Source organism: Leptodactylus fuscus, chromosome 7, assembly GCF_031893055.1.
Source record: "Leptodactylus fuscus isolate aLepFus1 chromosome 7, aLepFus1.hap2, whole genome shotgun sequence".
Classification (NCBI taxonomy): Eukaryota; Metazoa; Chordata; class Amphibia; order Anura; family Leptodactylidae; genus Leptodactylus; species Leptodactylus fuscus.
Window position 1 is genome coordinate 101,450,709 of NC_134271.1, and position 17,803 is coordinate 101,468,511.

Consider the following 17,803-nt stretch of genomic DNA (forward strand, 5'->3'; position numbering starts at 1 on the left):
TGGCCTCCTTTGACCGGTACTACTGAATCCTACCTACTACTCACCCAGCTATACCTGCAGTGTACCTAGACTTATACCCCCCACCCATTTATAAGTAGATTGGTGCCCTGTCATCCAGCTTACCTAGACTGGTACCCAGCAGTAGTAGGCAGCATCCAGCCGGTGCACGGCAGTATTACTTGGCATGCAGCCAGCCCTAGGCCGATGCCCTCCAGCACTGGCACCACTCCCCAGCCTTGTCTCCTCAGCCCTATACTTATCAGTGTGACCTCTCCATCCTGTCAGTGATCCTCCCCATAGCTCCCGATAAGGCGCACACTCCCCCCTCCCGAGCCTTGTCAGTGGTTCCTGGCCGGGGGCCGTGTCTTGTGGTGGGGGAGGGTGTTTACCACACGTGGTGGGAGTGTCGTCTCTCCGTGTAATAGCGGCAGCAGCAGCATGGCGGAGGAGGACAGGACTGGCATCATGTCCCGGAGCACTTCGGTGTCCCGGCTCTCCAAGGCTCTGTCACACACCCACCTGGACCTGCTGGAACAAGACGCCATGGTGGCATCACCCATACAGACCCCGGCGCTGCCCCCGCGAGTACCCGGCCCAGCGAGCACCCGCAAGAGAAAGCTGTCCAAAAGCCAGAGCCTGTCCGGCTCTATGGAAAGTCTGAACGGCATAGTCAGCGAGGCCAGGGTGCTGGTGGTCAACACAGGGGGCACTATCGGCATGATGGTCCAAAATGAAGGTGACTGGGCATTGTGTGCACAGGGAGGGGGGATTCCTCAACCTGTACTCTCCAGCTGATGGGAAACTACAACTCCCAGCATGCCCTGCTGGTGCACACGTTATACTGGAAGTTGTAGTATGACATCAGCAGTGTATAATGGGAGTTGTAGTTTCCCATCAGCTGGAGGACTACAGGTTGTATACAGCATGTATAGCAGCTGGGGCTCTACCTCTCTTCCTGTTACTTGGCCTGTTTCCAGAATGGCTATGACTTTTTTGGCCATGAGTCCCCTTGCACAACCAAAAGATTGCCATCTGGTTCTGCGATTCCTTCACCAATGTGAATGAATGGATTGCATCCCCGAGGGAACTGCGACATCTAATAACAAAAATATCCAACAGTGCTCAGTCTGTATTAGAAGTCACATTCACATCACCCTTGAAGTTTCAATGTCATTCCATTTGCTCATATTGGTGTCTTAAGGTGGCAAGACAGTCTTTGGCTGTAGAACAAAAATCACCACATAGTCCTATCCTAAAGCTGTGAGGTTGTCTCCTCTAAACTCTCAAGGAAAATGTGACACTGCTGCTATATGTGCGAGAATGTCCTGTATACGCTTTGTATACACTAGTCAATGGAGCTTTTTGAAAACATAGGAGACCGCTTTCTTTTAAAACGCTGTGGGGCTATACTGGTTGCAAACCCAGGCCTTGCTTTCCATTTGTATTCCACATCTATATTCTCGGTAGATTGTATGGGTACATCCACAGGATAGATATTCTGCAGGTTTCCTGCTGTGGAATTATGAGCAGTGTATCTATAGCATTTACAGTAGCAGCAAAGTGAGATTTTCCAAAATATCCACACGCTGCAGGACAAATCTACACAAAGTTTTTTTTTTTTGCATTTAACTGCAGATTGTACCCTTCAACATGCATAGGGTATAGTCTGCCGAAACTCCTGCTGTAAAATATTGATGTTGTAGCAGATTTCATCACAAATTCTGTGGTGGATTGGAAACTAATACCGTGCGGCCCTGTAGTCTCACTGCTGCTGTTTACTTCTATGGGGCTACAGATGATGCCTATGGACCTCATCTTCCACAGGATAAGTGGAAAAGTTGTATTTGTGGCCAAACCCCAAGAAATGGATGCTTGTCTAATAATGGCATCTTTAATCCTAGGAACCCATGTTATTTTTAGTTTATGTTTTTTTCCCCAAGTATTACAAAAATAAACAAAAAGGGCAAGCAACCTGTGCATGTAAGTAGTACGTCATGTAACAATGTATCGCATAAATAACTCAAGAATCACCAGGTTTCCGTAAGCAGAAACATAAAAGAAAGGAAAACTCAACCAACATTACTAGGGAATTGTAACACAGAGATACAGCCCCATGTTAATAACAAGGCATTTATGGGGACTCCTAGGGGAAGAGGAAGCTACAGAAGTAGAAATGGAGGGTGAGGTGCAGGGTGATGCTGAGACAGAACAAAAGGATACAAGAAGCAGAGAGGACTCGAGGTATACAATACCATGGTACCATCACATCCTACACACCTCAACCTCCCCCCTCCAGAGGTTCGCTAAGACTAAATAAGACTGAAAGTCTAGGGAGAGTTGGAATTGTATCAAGGGTTTTCACAACTGGAATGGTTGGTCCAACTGAGAGTGAGATTCCACTACCAGTTCCTCCAGGCATTGGAGATGTAGATTTTCATTAAATCATTCAGGCATCATGGGAGCTCCGGTGTATTTTCACATGCATGGAGTAGCCTTCCTTGCTGTGATTAGGAGAAAGCCAAGAAGAGTTTTGAATAGTTTCCCCACTGCTCCTGGATTCATCGATAGCAAAAAATCCTCAGTGGAATTAGGTACCACTAGAGATGAGTGAGTAGTATTCAATCGAATACCTCACTGCCATAGGAATGCGTGTATGCGGCCGAACACCAAGGGGTTAAGCGCATTGAATATTCGATGCGCTTAACCCCTTGGTGTTCGGCCGCTTACACGCATTCCTATGGCGGCAAGGTATTCAATCGAATGCTGCTCGCTAATCTCTACGTACCACCACTCTTTTAAATCTCTACTGTGAACTTTCCTCCAAAAGTCTTGAATAATTGGGTAGCCCCCACCAGATGTTAGACATAGAGTCTATTGCCATTTGGATACAGCATGTAGAGGATATTTGGGACTGTGTACCATGGAGTTTAGATCTTCCAGTTCATTTCTTGTGCTTTATAGGAGATTGAGAGTTTGAGGAATCGGTAAAGGCTTTTGCCCCATCCTCATTTGTAAACTAGTGGCCCAGTTCCTTCTCACAGAAAAGGAGTGGGAGGTTTCTCTCCAGGCTTCCAAGATCCATTTTGTAATAATACATTTTATTTATATAGCGCCATCATATTCCTCAGCACTGTACAATTTGTACAATACCAAGAGAGTTCTAACTGAGGGAGAAAGAGTGAAGCATACTTCTGTATGAGAGATCTACAAAGCTGGAGACTTTGTGTATATATATGTGGTAGAAGTGTTGGAATTGGAGATATTCTCAGCAGTTGTCCATTCATTGTTTTTCTGGAGTACTAAGTTTTCATAGGTTTTTAAATCTGAAAAGGCTAAAACTGGTGTAAGTTAAGGCTGGATGTTACAATGGTGGTTGACAATCTGTGTTAAGGGACCCATGGGTAAAAACAGTTTAGTGCATTTTCGATAGCTCCTACAGGCCACTAACAAGTAGCTTGCCACACAAGGGAGACGCGTTGCTGTGCTTGTTAGCAGCATCGCGTATGGTTACCAAGGGAGATTACCAGATCCGCTCTTCTAGTTCAACCCTTAGTTTCGACTGGTGGTTGTGGAACCAATATAGTAGACATTAGAAATGAGCGAACAGCCGTTTCGAATAGCACACTCCCATAGAAATGAATGGAAGTGGCCGGCACGCAGACTTGGCCGGCCCCTTAAACCCCTGTGTGCTGGCTATGTCCATTCATTTCTATGGGAGCGTGCTATTCGAAACAGCTGTTTCGAATAGTGTTCGCTCATCTCTAGTAGACATGAAATGGTATCAGCAATCTGGGAGAGCCAAGCCAACCTGTGTTGTCTTCTTGGACAATACCGATCTAGTTACCCACAGTGGTTTGGCTCACCGGACAAATTTGGCAAATGTGGATTGACTAGAAGAGTGATTGTGAAAGTTAAATGGCTTGGAAGAAGGAGAGATGGTGATGGAATATGTTCATTTTCAAGACGTTCACCCTACCTAGCCTGGAGAAAGTCCAGCTTTCCCACTTTGTTAGGTTTCTCTGAATGGTGTTGATTATCAGTGTGTAATATAGGGAGAAAATAGAAGTGTTTGATTGTCTTTGGGTTCCACATAATAGGGACGTTGTATTTAAGCAATTGGGAGAGTCAGTGATGTCTGTAGCTATATTCTTGGGGGGAAAAAAAATGTAATTACTGAAATGGCTATATGTTTCTAGGGTGGGCATTAAGGAAGGAAAAGTGTGTGGGGAAAGGTCATAGAATAGTAGAGCTTCACTTCAAGATGTCAGTGTTAGATGACGATTCTTGACCCAAAAACCCTTCTGTTGGGATTCCATCGCTCCACCACTAGGAGATGTTTCATAACAAGGGTCAGTCCTGTCTGGTTCCAATGCTAATGGTTACCAAGCTGGATAGAGCATTGTTAATCCTGATCTGTACACATGGGTGGGTGATAGTAAAGTGTTTTTATACACTGAAGCATAGTTTGACCCAAACCAATCTAGGAGAGAGATGCCTCATGGAATCCCCAGTCCACCTTGTCAAATGCCTTTTCGCATGTGATGGAGACGATCTTCAGTATTGTCCCTTGCCTCTCTAGACAGGACAAATCCCACTTCAAATGGATTAGAGCCCCCTCTCCCCCCAGCCTATTAATGATAACTTGGCGTATAATTTAGCATTGATATTGATGAGGAAGATGGGGTCATAGTTGGGGTGGAGATAGTAGTCCTTGCCTTAGTATGAGCATGTAATAATGAGAGGGGGTGGATACCAACAGAGCCCAAAAGATCCCACTGACTATAATGGTTCTCAATGGGCTTCCGCGCCTGTGTTCATCATTTTACTAGGTGAAAAGTCTTGTATGGACTTTCATCTTCAATTTTTAATGGATTTAGCAACAGTCTCCAAAGTAGATATGAACTTAGCCTTACAAATTAATTTGCCTAAGTATGGCATTGGTAGTGCATTAGATTGGGGTCAGTAATACTAATGTGGCTTGGAGTTGAATTTCAAGAAGTAAGTGTTTTGAAAAGTGAGTACAATATGGATGAAATGCTGAAACCAAGATATTTTTATGGTATTTTTGCACCATTTATCTACAACTTCTAGAGTGTCACACTAGTGAATATATGGCAGAAGATGTGAAAGGAAGGACTGGTCATGTTGGATCTTTGTTCCTGCAGGAGCCTGGTAGCAGCTTATTCCTGCTAGTTGAGCTGAGTGTGCATGCTTATGGGGTCTCGGCCAACTGCTGTTCCATATTACATTCAGTTTGAAAATCTCTGTTCCACATAACCTGTTAGGGAGTTATTTGAGGGAGGTCCCTTGTGGTGGATCCTCATCTGGAGGACCTGTCTTGTTTTGCACAGATTTGAATGTGCACCGTGTAATATTTATCAGGTAGTGGCGCTGCAGGAAAATAGAACCTGGCCGTATATGTCCCATCTCAAATTTTAGCTGACCAATGATCTTCCAGGAGGAGGACACTTCTAACAAGTCCAAAGCAAAGAACCCCTTCAAGTATTTTGTGGCTCTTGTTGATGTCAGTTGGATATTTCTGATAGTAGCATCTGACTTCTGCACAAGAAACCCTTTTTAACACTATAATGTAGCTTTTTGTGCTACAAAGCAAGAAATCCAGACGCCTGGTTATTTTTTTCCACGTACGTGCAGACACTGAACACCTCCTTCATGATTCATAATATTGTATCCTGTTTCAGCCTCTTAGAAGTGTGTGGACAGAGTGCAAGTTGTCTAGTGACGCTCCACAGCTTTCTAATATACTGTATTTTGCAGCTCAATTCCTCTCCATCTTTAAGATCTGTAATTTTAGCTTTTAACCTTGGGATTTCTGCTATTGATTTTCTTGCAAATACACATTTGATTTCCAATTAGAAATTCTGTGAACATACATTGCATACATACATAGGAAACAAAATCCACTTGCATCTCTTATCCAAAGCAATTGAATAGGGTATTTTGTAGCCCCTTCACATTCAGCGGCATACATTCAGCGCAGAATACGGACTGCACTGTGGATTTTAATGTCTGCAGCATAAACAATATTTATCCAGATTACAAACAGCAAAACCGTGAATTATCCCCATTGACTGACATTGTGCTGATTAGCTTCAGAAATGTAGGATTTCTGATGGAAATTTTTAGGCTAGAGTCACTCTCTGTAGGAGACTTTGCCACAGATTCTACCAAAAATCAGTATAAAAATGGCAGAAACCCAGCAAATCTCATCTAGTGTATGGGGTCCAGGGTAACCACTGGTTTAGCAGATGGACCCCCTGTTGTTCAGGTTACCCGATGGACCCAAATGACCTTACAGTGTCATTAGTGAGTGGGATTGTTTTTTTCAATTGGGATTAACTGTACACCTGCACAAATATGTGAAAAAAAAAAAAAAATTGTTGCCATGTAGCTCTAGTAGTATCATGTCTTCTGTTATAGACGTAAGCAAAAACACCAGTGTGAAGGGAGACCTAGGACTGTTTAGGGATTTTCATTCTCAAGATGCCAGACTAGTTGCTCCAGACTTCTAAATATACTGTGGTTGTGTCACGGCCAAGAAATACTTTACTCACGCAGGCTTGTTGTCCATAGGTATCATCTGAGATTGTCCACGGTAACGTTATGTGCACCAATAAATTGTGCCAAAACTGTAGTTAATAAGTAAATGCTGTTATTGTAGAAGCTCCGAGCCCGCCACGTTCTTATCAGTCCAGCGATAAGATTTTGCACAATATTTGTATAGCTTTTGTATGACAACATGTTGGCGCCTCATGCTTTTGCTTTTTTGGCAGCTTGATGTTTAGTATATTTTGGAGAGCATCTTCTGCAAATATATCTAGACTTGCTGATTTTGTGTGTCTTACAAGGAAGAAGAGTGAAAGCAGCATGGTGTGTGACAGGTAAAAGGGCTTATCCAAGAGTAATTATTGATGGTCTGTCCTTGGGATAAATCATGAATATTAGATTGATGAGGACCCAGCCTTCCCATAGTGCAGTTGTTGAGGCTGTGAAATCTGCCGATCCGAACAGCACGCTCCATAGAAATGAATGGATGCACCTGGTACTTCCGCTTTGACGTCGGCCGGCCGCTTAACCCCCCGCGTGCCGGCTACGTCCATTCATTTCTATGCGAGCGTGCTGTTCAGATCGGCTGATTCGAACAGTACTCGCTCATCTCTGAGCTGCACTAGCACATCATGCCTACTGCTCAGAGCTGTCTGCTACTGGCTCAGTCCACTGTGCTGAGAATATCTGATTATCAGATTTCCCCATAGAGAATGAATGGAACAACTGCTACTTAATTCATATATGGGGTATGGATAACCGATTCTCATGATCATGGAGGACCCAGTAGCAATTTTTTTCACCTATCAAGTAGATGGTCATATGACGACCTTTTTTAGTTATTTGGGAGGGTTTACTAGATACATCAGGATAATTTGGATAAGGTAATTTAAGTTGGTTTGGATTTAACAACCATCGGTGATCCGTTGTTATTGCCAGGGAAGCTCTGACTGCTCATACTGTACAGGTCTTGTTGTTCATACATTACATGGAATTACAAGAGATGCACATCTATAACACGTGGCCTTCCCAGTCTAGAAAGGAAACACTTTCTATGACATCCATATGCCCTGTAATGGGTTGTAGTGATAAGGTTAAGCCCTGTGGTCAGGTACTCAGTGTGGAAAGTGCTGACATGACCTCTTTCCATTGAACTGAAGCATGTGCCATCCGTGGCATACTTTAAGATATGTGTAGGAAAACAAAAACCAGAGGTCCGTGGTGGGAAGGAGATCCACATCCGCTGGTAATGATGCAACACAAGAACCGGAATATCCAATTGCGGAACCTTTATTGAGGTAGATAAAACAGCACGACGTGTTTTGGGTCAAATGGTGCCCTTTCTCAAGTGCGAATATGCAGGTCACGTCAGGCCAGATGGGCATCTGGCCTGACGCGACCTGCACCACGGACCTCTGGTTCTTGTTTTTTTACACATTCCTTCTCCATTTATTTAGTACACCACCAGATCTGCTTCCACTCTCACTTGTATTCTATATTAAAGCCATCAAAGGGGTTGTGACTTCTTACAACCCTATCAGGTGAGAGGACAACTGGTTATTTCATTGCTTTATACATTTTTCTACCACTTGTCATCTCAATACTGCACTCAGAGCGCTCGTTGTCCTCTCTTGTTTTTTGCTGTACATATACTTCAAGATATGGGATGCCTTACTGACATACGAATATTGCCAAATTTACCTTTGTGTAGCCTTGGAGAACTGGTTGACAAGTCCTGAGTGTCTCTCAGTTTGTAACCCAACTTTTCCAAAAACAAAAAAAGGAAAAAGGCTCAGACCTATGCAGACACTCAGCAGAAAAAAACTTTATATTACAGTACTAGCAAAGAGAATAAGATTTAATTTCAGCTCATCCTCATATTGCGGGGAATGGGGATTGAGATAAAAGCAGAGAAATGATGCTTTTCATATTCACAGTGTGTTAATTTTAGATGTAGAATCGAGAACTGTTTCCTTAGTAAAAAAAAAAACAACACAAAGGAAAATACAGAAAAAAATGCAATTCTTTTTTGCTACGTTATTTTTCTTCAATGTTTTTTAGCTGTGTTTCACTGCATGTGGCCTTAACCTTCATCTGAATGAAGAGGGTGGCTCAAGGCTATGTCCTTTTATGTGCATACACGCTACATACCGCTCCTGCGTTTACATCGCATTTTACAACTTAATTTATGACCAGCATACACTGCAAGTGTTTACATGGTGGTGAAGGTTATTTGTGTGTGTGTGTGTTCTCTCTGTGCTACATACTGTATACATTCCTGCTGTGCCACGTGACAACTACAAGTATTAAGTAACACAACGCAAGAAATCCACGAGAACAGCAGCTAAAATAGGAACTGAAAGCTAAAGTATCAAGGATTATGTACGTAGTTGTAGTATATAGACACTACTGTGGAGGTGAATGCAGTTCATTCTTCCCTCTTATCAGCCATTGCAGCCTGGAGAGTGGTTGACTGGTTGGTGACATCTCTGATGCAAAGTTCAGAAGCGTCTCTGCCCTATAATCGGCAATATATCTCACGTATCACCAGATCTGAGAAACTACCTATTAATGTTCAACATGAGCAAATTTTCTTTAAAATTCTATGGACTTTTATTATGTCATATAACGTCAAAGTTTCTGTCACCTTCAGTATATTGTTCTCTGAGGCTCAGTGGAGGCGGATTCATATGTTGCCGTGGCCGTTTACACACATAAAATTTGACACTGATTAGAGGACGGATTTCCCCAAATCAGTGGCAGATTGCGCCCAAATTCTGCCTCCCATTGAAAACAACAGGAGGTAGGGATTCCAGCAGGTAGCCAAAAAATGTGCTACTCGTTGTTGCCGCAGATAATTCAGCCGCAGAGTCCGTGGCTCGATGCTCCCCGAATTCCTCTTCATTTTCCATCATGTGAAAGGCCCGTTATTTTCTTAGCAGCCTGCTGTGATCCCTGCCTACCGTTGAAAACAATGGGAGGCAGAATCTGCTGCTGATTCAGAGGGCGGAATCCACCCCAAAGCAGTGTCAAATTCCTATATGTGAACGGCCCCTAAATGGAAGTCCAGATATATTCCATTCATTCCATACATGTAAGTAAATATTAGCAGAGATTTTTGGAATAGTTTGCTGTGAATAGCTGTACTGAGTACAGTGACTGCCCAGATAACCTGATGCACTGTGGCTGTAAGGTTTTAGCAATAGAATTTACTGTATTATTCATTGCCCTGAATGAGTAAAGAGTGATGCCTTCAGTTACACAATACAACACTGAAATCAGATTCCGTAGGAATGAAATGAATCCTATTCAGAACAACTTTTCACCATTCTTAGTACTGTATTTTATTGTAATCTTCTGTACTTTATTTTTTTTCCTCTCCTTCGTGGCCATTTAAATTGTATTACATGGATCGAATGTTGTAGTGTCATTGTGTGATGCCACTGAGGCAGTACCTGGGTCCGTTATAGCATTGCATCCTATCGTAACACTTTTGTTCCAGTGTACTTCAATCCCTAATGGCCCCTTCACACGGAGTATATGCTCGCTGATTCTGAACGTGTAACATGTTCCACATCAGCGGCGTTAAAACAGATCCCATTGCTTTCTATGAGAGCTGGCATACGTGCACTCCCCATAGAACTGAATGGGCTGCTTTTTTCCCTATTGCTTTCAGTGTGATCGGCATATACGCGCGCTTCCCATTGAAAGCAATGGGCTCTGTTTTGAAGCGCTGCGCTCGGACACATGTATACATGTCTAAATGAGGGGCGCGCTTACGCCGTGTGAAGGAGCCCTAACACGTTCAGAATCAGCGAGCGTATACTCCATGTGAAGGGGCCCTATTATTAAGACATAGTTTCTCAATGTTTTCAGACTAGTGGCACCCTGGAAAACAATTTTCCTCAGGGCACCACTACCAATTATTTTTTTTTTTACCAAAAGACGAAACACAGCAGTATTAGATGTTTTTTTTTGTTTGTTTAGTGCCTTTTTCGACTTGTAAATTTAGTAAACTGCACTGTGTGAATGCACCCTTTAAAGCTATGCCATCCTATACTCCCCATCCATCATATATAAAAATTTGCCTTTTACCGTTACCAGGCTACCTTAGTGGCCATCACAATAGTCTCATGCTCCCCAGTGGCCCTCACCTTTCTCCAAGTGTCCCCAAACCCCTAATAATAATGTTCCCCAGTTGCCACCCACATTGTAGTTGTGGTGTTTGTACATATAAATAAAAAAGTAACACTACGCAAGTTCACACCTATGTTTGGGTTTTCCATTTCCAACGGAAACCTAATCTGCTTAAAAAAGTGGTTACCCGCGGACCCCATAGACTTATAATGGAGTCTGCCGGGTTTCTGGCTCGGGGACAGAAACCCAAAATGGAGTTCAAGCGCTTACCCATCCTTGCTCCCCCGGAGCTATGCTGCCCTTGTCTGTTATCTGGACTATTCTTTTCGTTAGAAATATTCCCCAGTGACAGCAAGATGTCCCAAATGTATAGAAGGGCCTGGCAGGAACTGCTTGCCCCTCCCCTCATTTTGTTTATTGTATAACTGTGTTATAGTGGTTTCCAGACCCAAATGTATGTTTCATACTGATGATATCTGCTTGGTAGCCCCCCACAGATCAGATACTAATGACCTAACACCAGGACCCCACACAAAGCAGCAGTCTCCGAGTGCTGGAAGCGGCTGCAGGGGATGGAGTAGAAACAACAGAGCTGCAGCCCCATTCACTATATAGCACTGGCTGATTCTTGTCCGATCCCCACAGTCCAGATACTGTGATAAGCTATATTCACATATTAAATAAATAATGGTCCAATGACTATGCTACAGGCAATTGCATAACCAGAAATTCACGTCTATAGAATGTGAACACAAGAAAACAAAAAAATCTGTGAATAATGATGCGCTGCTGAAAGCTTATAATCCTTTACTGGTTAAATGGCAATGTGTTTTGACACCCAATCTGGTGTCTTTGTCAGGCCAACCTGGTGGTGCAAATGGATGAAACCTGAGTGATGGACTAACTCAGTAGCTCCATGAAAGACAAAAAGATTGCATAGAGCCATCAATGAAAGCTGAATTACTTGATCCTGTACATGATGGGGCCAGTTATTGGGGCCACTAATACTGTGCAAAGTGGATGGGGTTGTAATTCGACAATGTGCTAAATAAATAAATGTAAATATCATTATTGAAGAAATGGTCAGAAATACCTGTCATTGTAACTTTTGCTTGTTTTAGATGAGATTTAATACATTTTGACTTTTATTTGCATTATCTTCCCCTTAGTTTTGGCTCCTCAGGCAAATGCATTTGCTAAGACATTGAAAAAGCTTCCTATCCTACATGATGAGCAGTACGCCCAGCAAACCAAGCTCTACGACTTTCACGACTTCCCTGAAAACACTTTGGTTCTCCCGTAAGTATTGATTTATTTCACAGTACTTTTGACAATCAATGCAAAAAAACTTCCTAAAACCATCCTTGCCAACTTATGTCACTTTCCTTGATGCAGTTACTTGCATTTTATATACCGTACCTGATATGATTTAGCCTTGGATTCATGAGGAAGATTATCTGAAGACAGCCATGTTGGATTTGCCGGATGCACATCTGACGTGTGCACATAGCTTGAATTATAATCGTCGTTATTTCAGTGAAACCTTTAGCAGAGGTCATCCTATTTTTCTCTATTTATGCATATGACAAGATGGTGTAACTGTTAATACCAATGCATTTATACACCATTGGGCCAAATATATGTGGACACAATGTCTGATCCACACACTGGCTGTATTCACATTGCTGCATGCAGCATTAGGATTCCCAGCAGACAGACTGAACAGATGGAATCTGACGGACACCGTTATAGAGGCAGGCTGTTCATCAGATCCAGCAGAGCATTGTGGCTCCTATTAGAAATGGAAGCCACAATGGTAGTATGAACAAACGTGTGTAGGAATTTTTATCCATTAAGCCAAAAGATTATTCTTGAGTATTCTTGGTGCTTCAGTTGAAACCAAAGGTTTTCTATAGAGTTGTCATCCCATGTCCATTGTCACACTATTATGGATCTTACTTTTTGCAACGTCATAGTTGCACACATAGAATCGAGTAACGTCCACTAAGTATGTGACTCCCTAAAAACAGACACATCAGTGGGCAAAGCTCACTTCAAGATCAAATAGGCGATCTCAGAGGCATCAGGCCATCTATCTCTCTGTAGAGATCCGCCTAGAGGTACACTTATGCACTTGTTACCCCCGCAGTACTGCTGCCACTAGTGCGTCCGTGTATCACCCTAGCAGGAGATCAGGCATAGAGCAATAGGAAATGTAACCAGAGGCCAGTAACCTTTAACTCACTTCTCAAATCAACAGTGATAGCACCGACGCGTTTCTGCTAAGTCTATACTGGCTAGCACAACATAAGTGTGAGCTGTATTTTGTCATTTTCCTTGCTAATCTAACATCGTAGCATCCCCAGATATAAAACTCTTGGCTGTGATGTGTGGCCACTCACTACTGTGGATGCTGTAGGGGTCCTTGTTAATATTCTGAGCTTTTTAGTTTAGCTAAGGTGCATGTTTCACTATTATTTAGGTGTGTCTTAGTGCTACATGCAATTTTAATGGATACTTTAATAAGAGTTACATTTTAGTGCACAATTGTTTTAGCTATCAATCTCAAAGGGAATTAGTGTTATTACTTTTATAATTGGATAGTATCCATGACTGATCCACATTCCAATGGGAAGCCACATCACTGTTCATTTGGGTGTGGAATTGTATGCCACACTTGGTGAAGCAGAATAAACACACAAAACACGGTGGATTCGCTCCATTGGAACACATCAAACTGCAAATCTGCTGGAAAAATCAGACAAACAAAGGGCCTGTTAACGTGACAGAATTTCGTGTTGATTTTGGGGCAGATTGTATCTCAAAATTAGTGCCAAGTTCCACCCACAAAGAAGTTGGATGATGAAAAACTTCAGCCACAAAACACACGGCATGAGCCATCAGGGAGCGACAACTGCAGCAGAATCCCTCATATTTAGAGATGAGCGAACACTGTTCGCAGCATGCTCCCATAGAAATGAATGGAAGCACCTATGACGCTGCGTAGAGCAGGCGATTTTGGACACAGGGATACCTAACGTGTACGATATGTGTTTCATATATATATATATATATATATATATATATATATATATATATATATATATAATATAATTTTTTTTCTTTTTTTGCATTTATTAACCCCCTGTAATACATTACAGACAGGCAACCTGCCTTCAAAAGAAATGACGATTTTTTGCAATGCAATTGCAAAGGTCTGATCAATAATGCAATGCATTAGTGATCAGACCTTTGCAATTGCATTGCATTGCAAAAAAATCGTCATTTCTTTTGCAGGCTGCATAAAGCAGCCTGCAAAAGAAAAGCACTGCAGACAGGCCAGGGAGCCTTTACAAGGCTCCCGGCTGTCATGCCAACGTGACGTCGGCCTTAGAGCATGCTCCAGGTGCCGGCGATCACCGGCGCCAGAAGGGTTAATGCCCACGGTTGGTGTGGGCACCGACCGGAGGCATTAGCGCTGGATGTCTGCTGACACCAGCAGACACCAGGCGACTATGGCGGCCGCCCGACTCCCAGGTGGCTGGCATAGTTAAACACCCGGCAGGGTACGTCCTATTTTCGGGGAAACCCGGTAGTAGTGCAGAACTTCCTTGGGAGCAGACGAGCTGAAGACTCTGCTGAATTAGTAGACACCAGGCTTACACCATATGAGATAATATAAAATAATCCTTTAATAGTCCCACAGTGGGGAAATTTCAGCATGTTACAGCAGCATAGTAATACAGATACAGGATAATACACAGTAATATATTACGGAAGTAGACACACATATGCTGAGAAGAGAAGATATACTAGGAGTCCATAGCAGCTAAGGAACAGAAGAAGAAAGAAGGAAGACTTCAGAATCATTTAGTTTTCTGTGCGGAGTGATCTTCGCTTGGTCTTATGTAGATTATGTAGCCTGATCGCGGTTGTAGAACTTGGGAACGTCATTGTAAATGCATTTCTTACATTCCCATCTTGACTTTTCCCACTCAATTTGGGACACGTAAGAGATGAACACAGAGAGCGGTTTCATAAAGATAGTTCTTCAATGGAGAACAGATAGCAACCCCACTGGAGTCCCAACATGATGGGGGCTACTGCTGGTTTTTGCAACGGAAAATGACCATTTACAAACTCAAAAGCAGATGTCTGAAGCACTTTTATCAGTCCTGGATCTTTCAAGTAAGACTTTTACACTGAAAAACGAGACTTTTTGAAATTTTATTCCTTTACATTTTCATACACTGTTTACTATGAAAAGTTTTGTAGATGAGGTAAATGTTGGAGTAAAACTTATTCTGTTCAAAATTATTCAATACTTTCCAAGTGCTTAATTAATTTAGGCATACTTATGGAGAGCAAAATTTCCTTGACGTGCTACAACAATTCTGACCTCGGATTTGGAATCTGCACACTCAATTTAGTATGGGACAAATGGTTTTCGGCCAGTAGTAGACGGAAATTTTTTGTTGTTGTTGTGTGGTATTATCTGTATACATACCAAGGTTCTGTAATTCACAAACATTTGGCCGGAATAATTCTATAACAATGGGGAACAATTTAGTTTCATGGCAGTTTTGAAAATTAATTTTTAAAATGTTTTAGGGATCTGAAAACAGGTTGCTACAAAGTAAATAACATATACAAAAAGAAAAAATATAAAGTAGCTCACCCTTATCGTCCTTTATAGTATCAAGATTGGTGCACGACCCTATTCTCCTTGACTCACCGGAGTGGATTTGTACAAAATAGTTTTTTCAAAACCGCAGCTTTGATGTAAGGGTCCGCAACTCAGAGCTTTTAAAACAACTTCTTTATTTCATCTTCTTAAAAAATCAATTCGCCACCTTAGGCTGAGGCACACATTCATAGACAACACATAGTGAAGACAAAATAGACACTGGACATAGTGAATTTAAAAATCGCTATGAAACTGACGCGTTTCGGAACGTCCAAAGCGTTCCTTAATCATAGTGAAACTAGCCTAGTTTCACTATGATTAAGGAACGCTTTGGACGTTCCGAAACGCGTCAGTTTCATAGCGATTTTTAAATTCACTATGTCCAGTGTCTATTTTGTCTTCACTATGTGTTGTCTATGAATGTGTGCCTCAGCCTAAGGTGGCGAATTGATTTTTTAAGAAGATGAAATAAAGAAGTTGTTTTAAAAGCTCTGAGTTGCGGACCCTTACATCAAAGCTGCGGTTTTGAAAAAACTATTTTGTACAAAGTAAATAACATCTAGATTTGCATGCAGGAGGTATATAAATTATAGACAGACCAAGGTTAATTGTGTCATTACACATGCAGTAAGATAATTGTGTTTTCATATTGAGGAATTATGGGAAAAGCAGCTCTTGGTCCTCAGACTTTAGGGGCCTGTTAATGATGCAGCTGTGCCAAACGTTGCCCGACCTCTGAGGGTTACACGGGGCCTCTCGACCTTGAAAGTCGGGGGAATGTATTCAGATGTGAAGCTCAATTAATTACAGGCAGATCTTGGGGGATGAAAGTGCGAGGTTCGTTCAGCTATCAATTGATGTGCTTCATTCGGCGGCGGTAATGATTCTGCTTGGGGGGATAGCTCATTAGCATATGCCAATTAGTGAGGTTTCTTCATTATACATTCTGGTGTGGTGCTGTACACACTGGTTGATTTTAAGGGTTACTCTTAGTTTCCCATAGTAAACACTTCTGGTTCTACTTTCTATAAGTTTCTATAAGGTTCTACTACCATTGTAAATGTCTGTTGCTGGCTTCCATCATAAGAGACATTAAACTGTTGCAGAGAAAGGACACACACTGATTCTGTGTCCGTTCCCATTGACACTAATGTAAACCACTTTCAGATATTCATCTTACGTCATGTTTGTTTACATTTATGGCAACAACAGTTCGATGTCCGTTGCTGTCATCCTATGACTGAAAAGGGCAACGGACATTAACAATTGTAGTGTGAACCTGGCCTAACTTTTATAGTGGCTTAGTTGCCAGGGGAACTGCTGGCAACTAAAGTGCTGTGATATACAGTGCCCGTGTTTTGGATCGGATTTGAACAAATCTCATCCACATATTGCTAAAAAAAAAAACAACAACAACAAAAAAACAGCTACTGAGCAAAGTGTTGTGTGCCATTGGGTTTGAGCCCGCAGTAGCTCACAATGTAAATTGCAAAATAAAAGCTGATTTTTGCTCTTTGCCGTGGTCCTTAGCCTAATAGGGTTTTCTGGGACTTGAATATTACTATTGATGACCTATTCTATTGATGCATGATTAATATCATAGAGCTGGAAAATCCTGGTGATGCCTCATTTCCATCTGATCTTGAGACCACAATGTACTTTTACCTGGTAGTGGAACTATGAATCGAGTCTTAGATGTGACTAGAGAATAATACATCATATAGTATCTGATATGTACAAGATATGTATTGCTGTATTTACAAGCTATGTGGATTTTAGCTTTTGCAATGGTGTAAATATTATTTTAAAAGTAGTGTTTCCCTTTAAGTCACTTGGTGATCTTTGTTTGTTTTTTGTTTTTTTTATATAGTCTTTCAAAACAGAACAAACGGATTGTATATACTATATTGGAGTATTCCCCTCTTCTCGACTCTTGTAATATGACCACTGATGACTGGGCCAAAATTGCCACTGACATAAAGGTATGAAGTTTATCTTTTAAATATTGTTTATAACCTGCCCAGCAATTAATTCTCTGGCCATTTATTAGACTGCACACTAGAGGGAGCTGTGGTATCACAGTAATGGTGTATTGATCACTAGTAGCGGTAGTATAGTGTGCTTTGCTTGCTCTGTATTTGAGATGTAAATATAGCTATATCTATCCCAATAGCAACAGTACTGTAAGTAATTGTAAATCCTGATGCCTCTGTCCTAATATGGACTATTTCCTATTTATTTTGTATAGAATAAGCACCATTGGATTTATTATAAATTTTGAGCCCATTCCCTATGACTACTTTATTTTACATAGCGTATTCCTATAATATAAAGTCATGACGCTTTGCTAAAAATGTCATAACTTTACAGACTACATATGTCCCACCATTGGGATTGCCATGATCTCTAAAA

At 41.8% G+C, this 17,803-nt stretch overlaps 1 protein-coding gene across 1 annotated transcript in view; it reads left to right on the forward strand.

Moving 5' to 3' along the window:
- Positions 1-411: 411 nt before the first annotated feature.
- ASPG (asparaginase) overlaps positions 412-17,803 on the forward strand; it is a 66,297-nt gene continuing 48,905 nt past the window's right edge. The window contains exons 1-3 of the mRNA XM_075282665.1: positions 412-736; positions 11,874-12,003; positions 17,262-17,373. Of these exons, the coding sequence (XP_075138766.1) occupies positions 439-736; positions 11,874-12,003; positions 17,262-17,373 (540 nt within the window). The 5' untranslated portion in view covers positions 412-438. The remainder of the gene's footprint in view (positions 737-11,873; positions 12,004-17,261; positions 17,374-17,803) is intronic.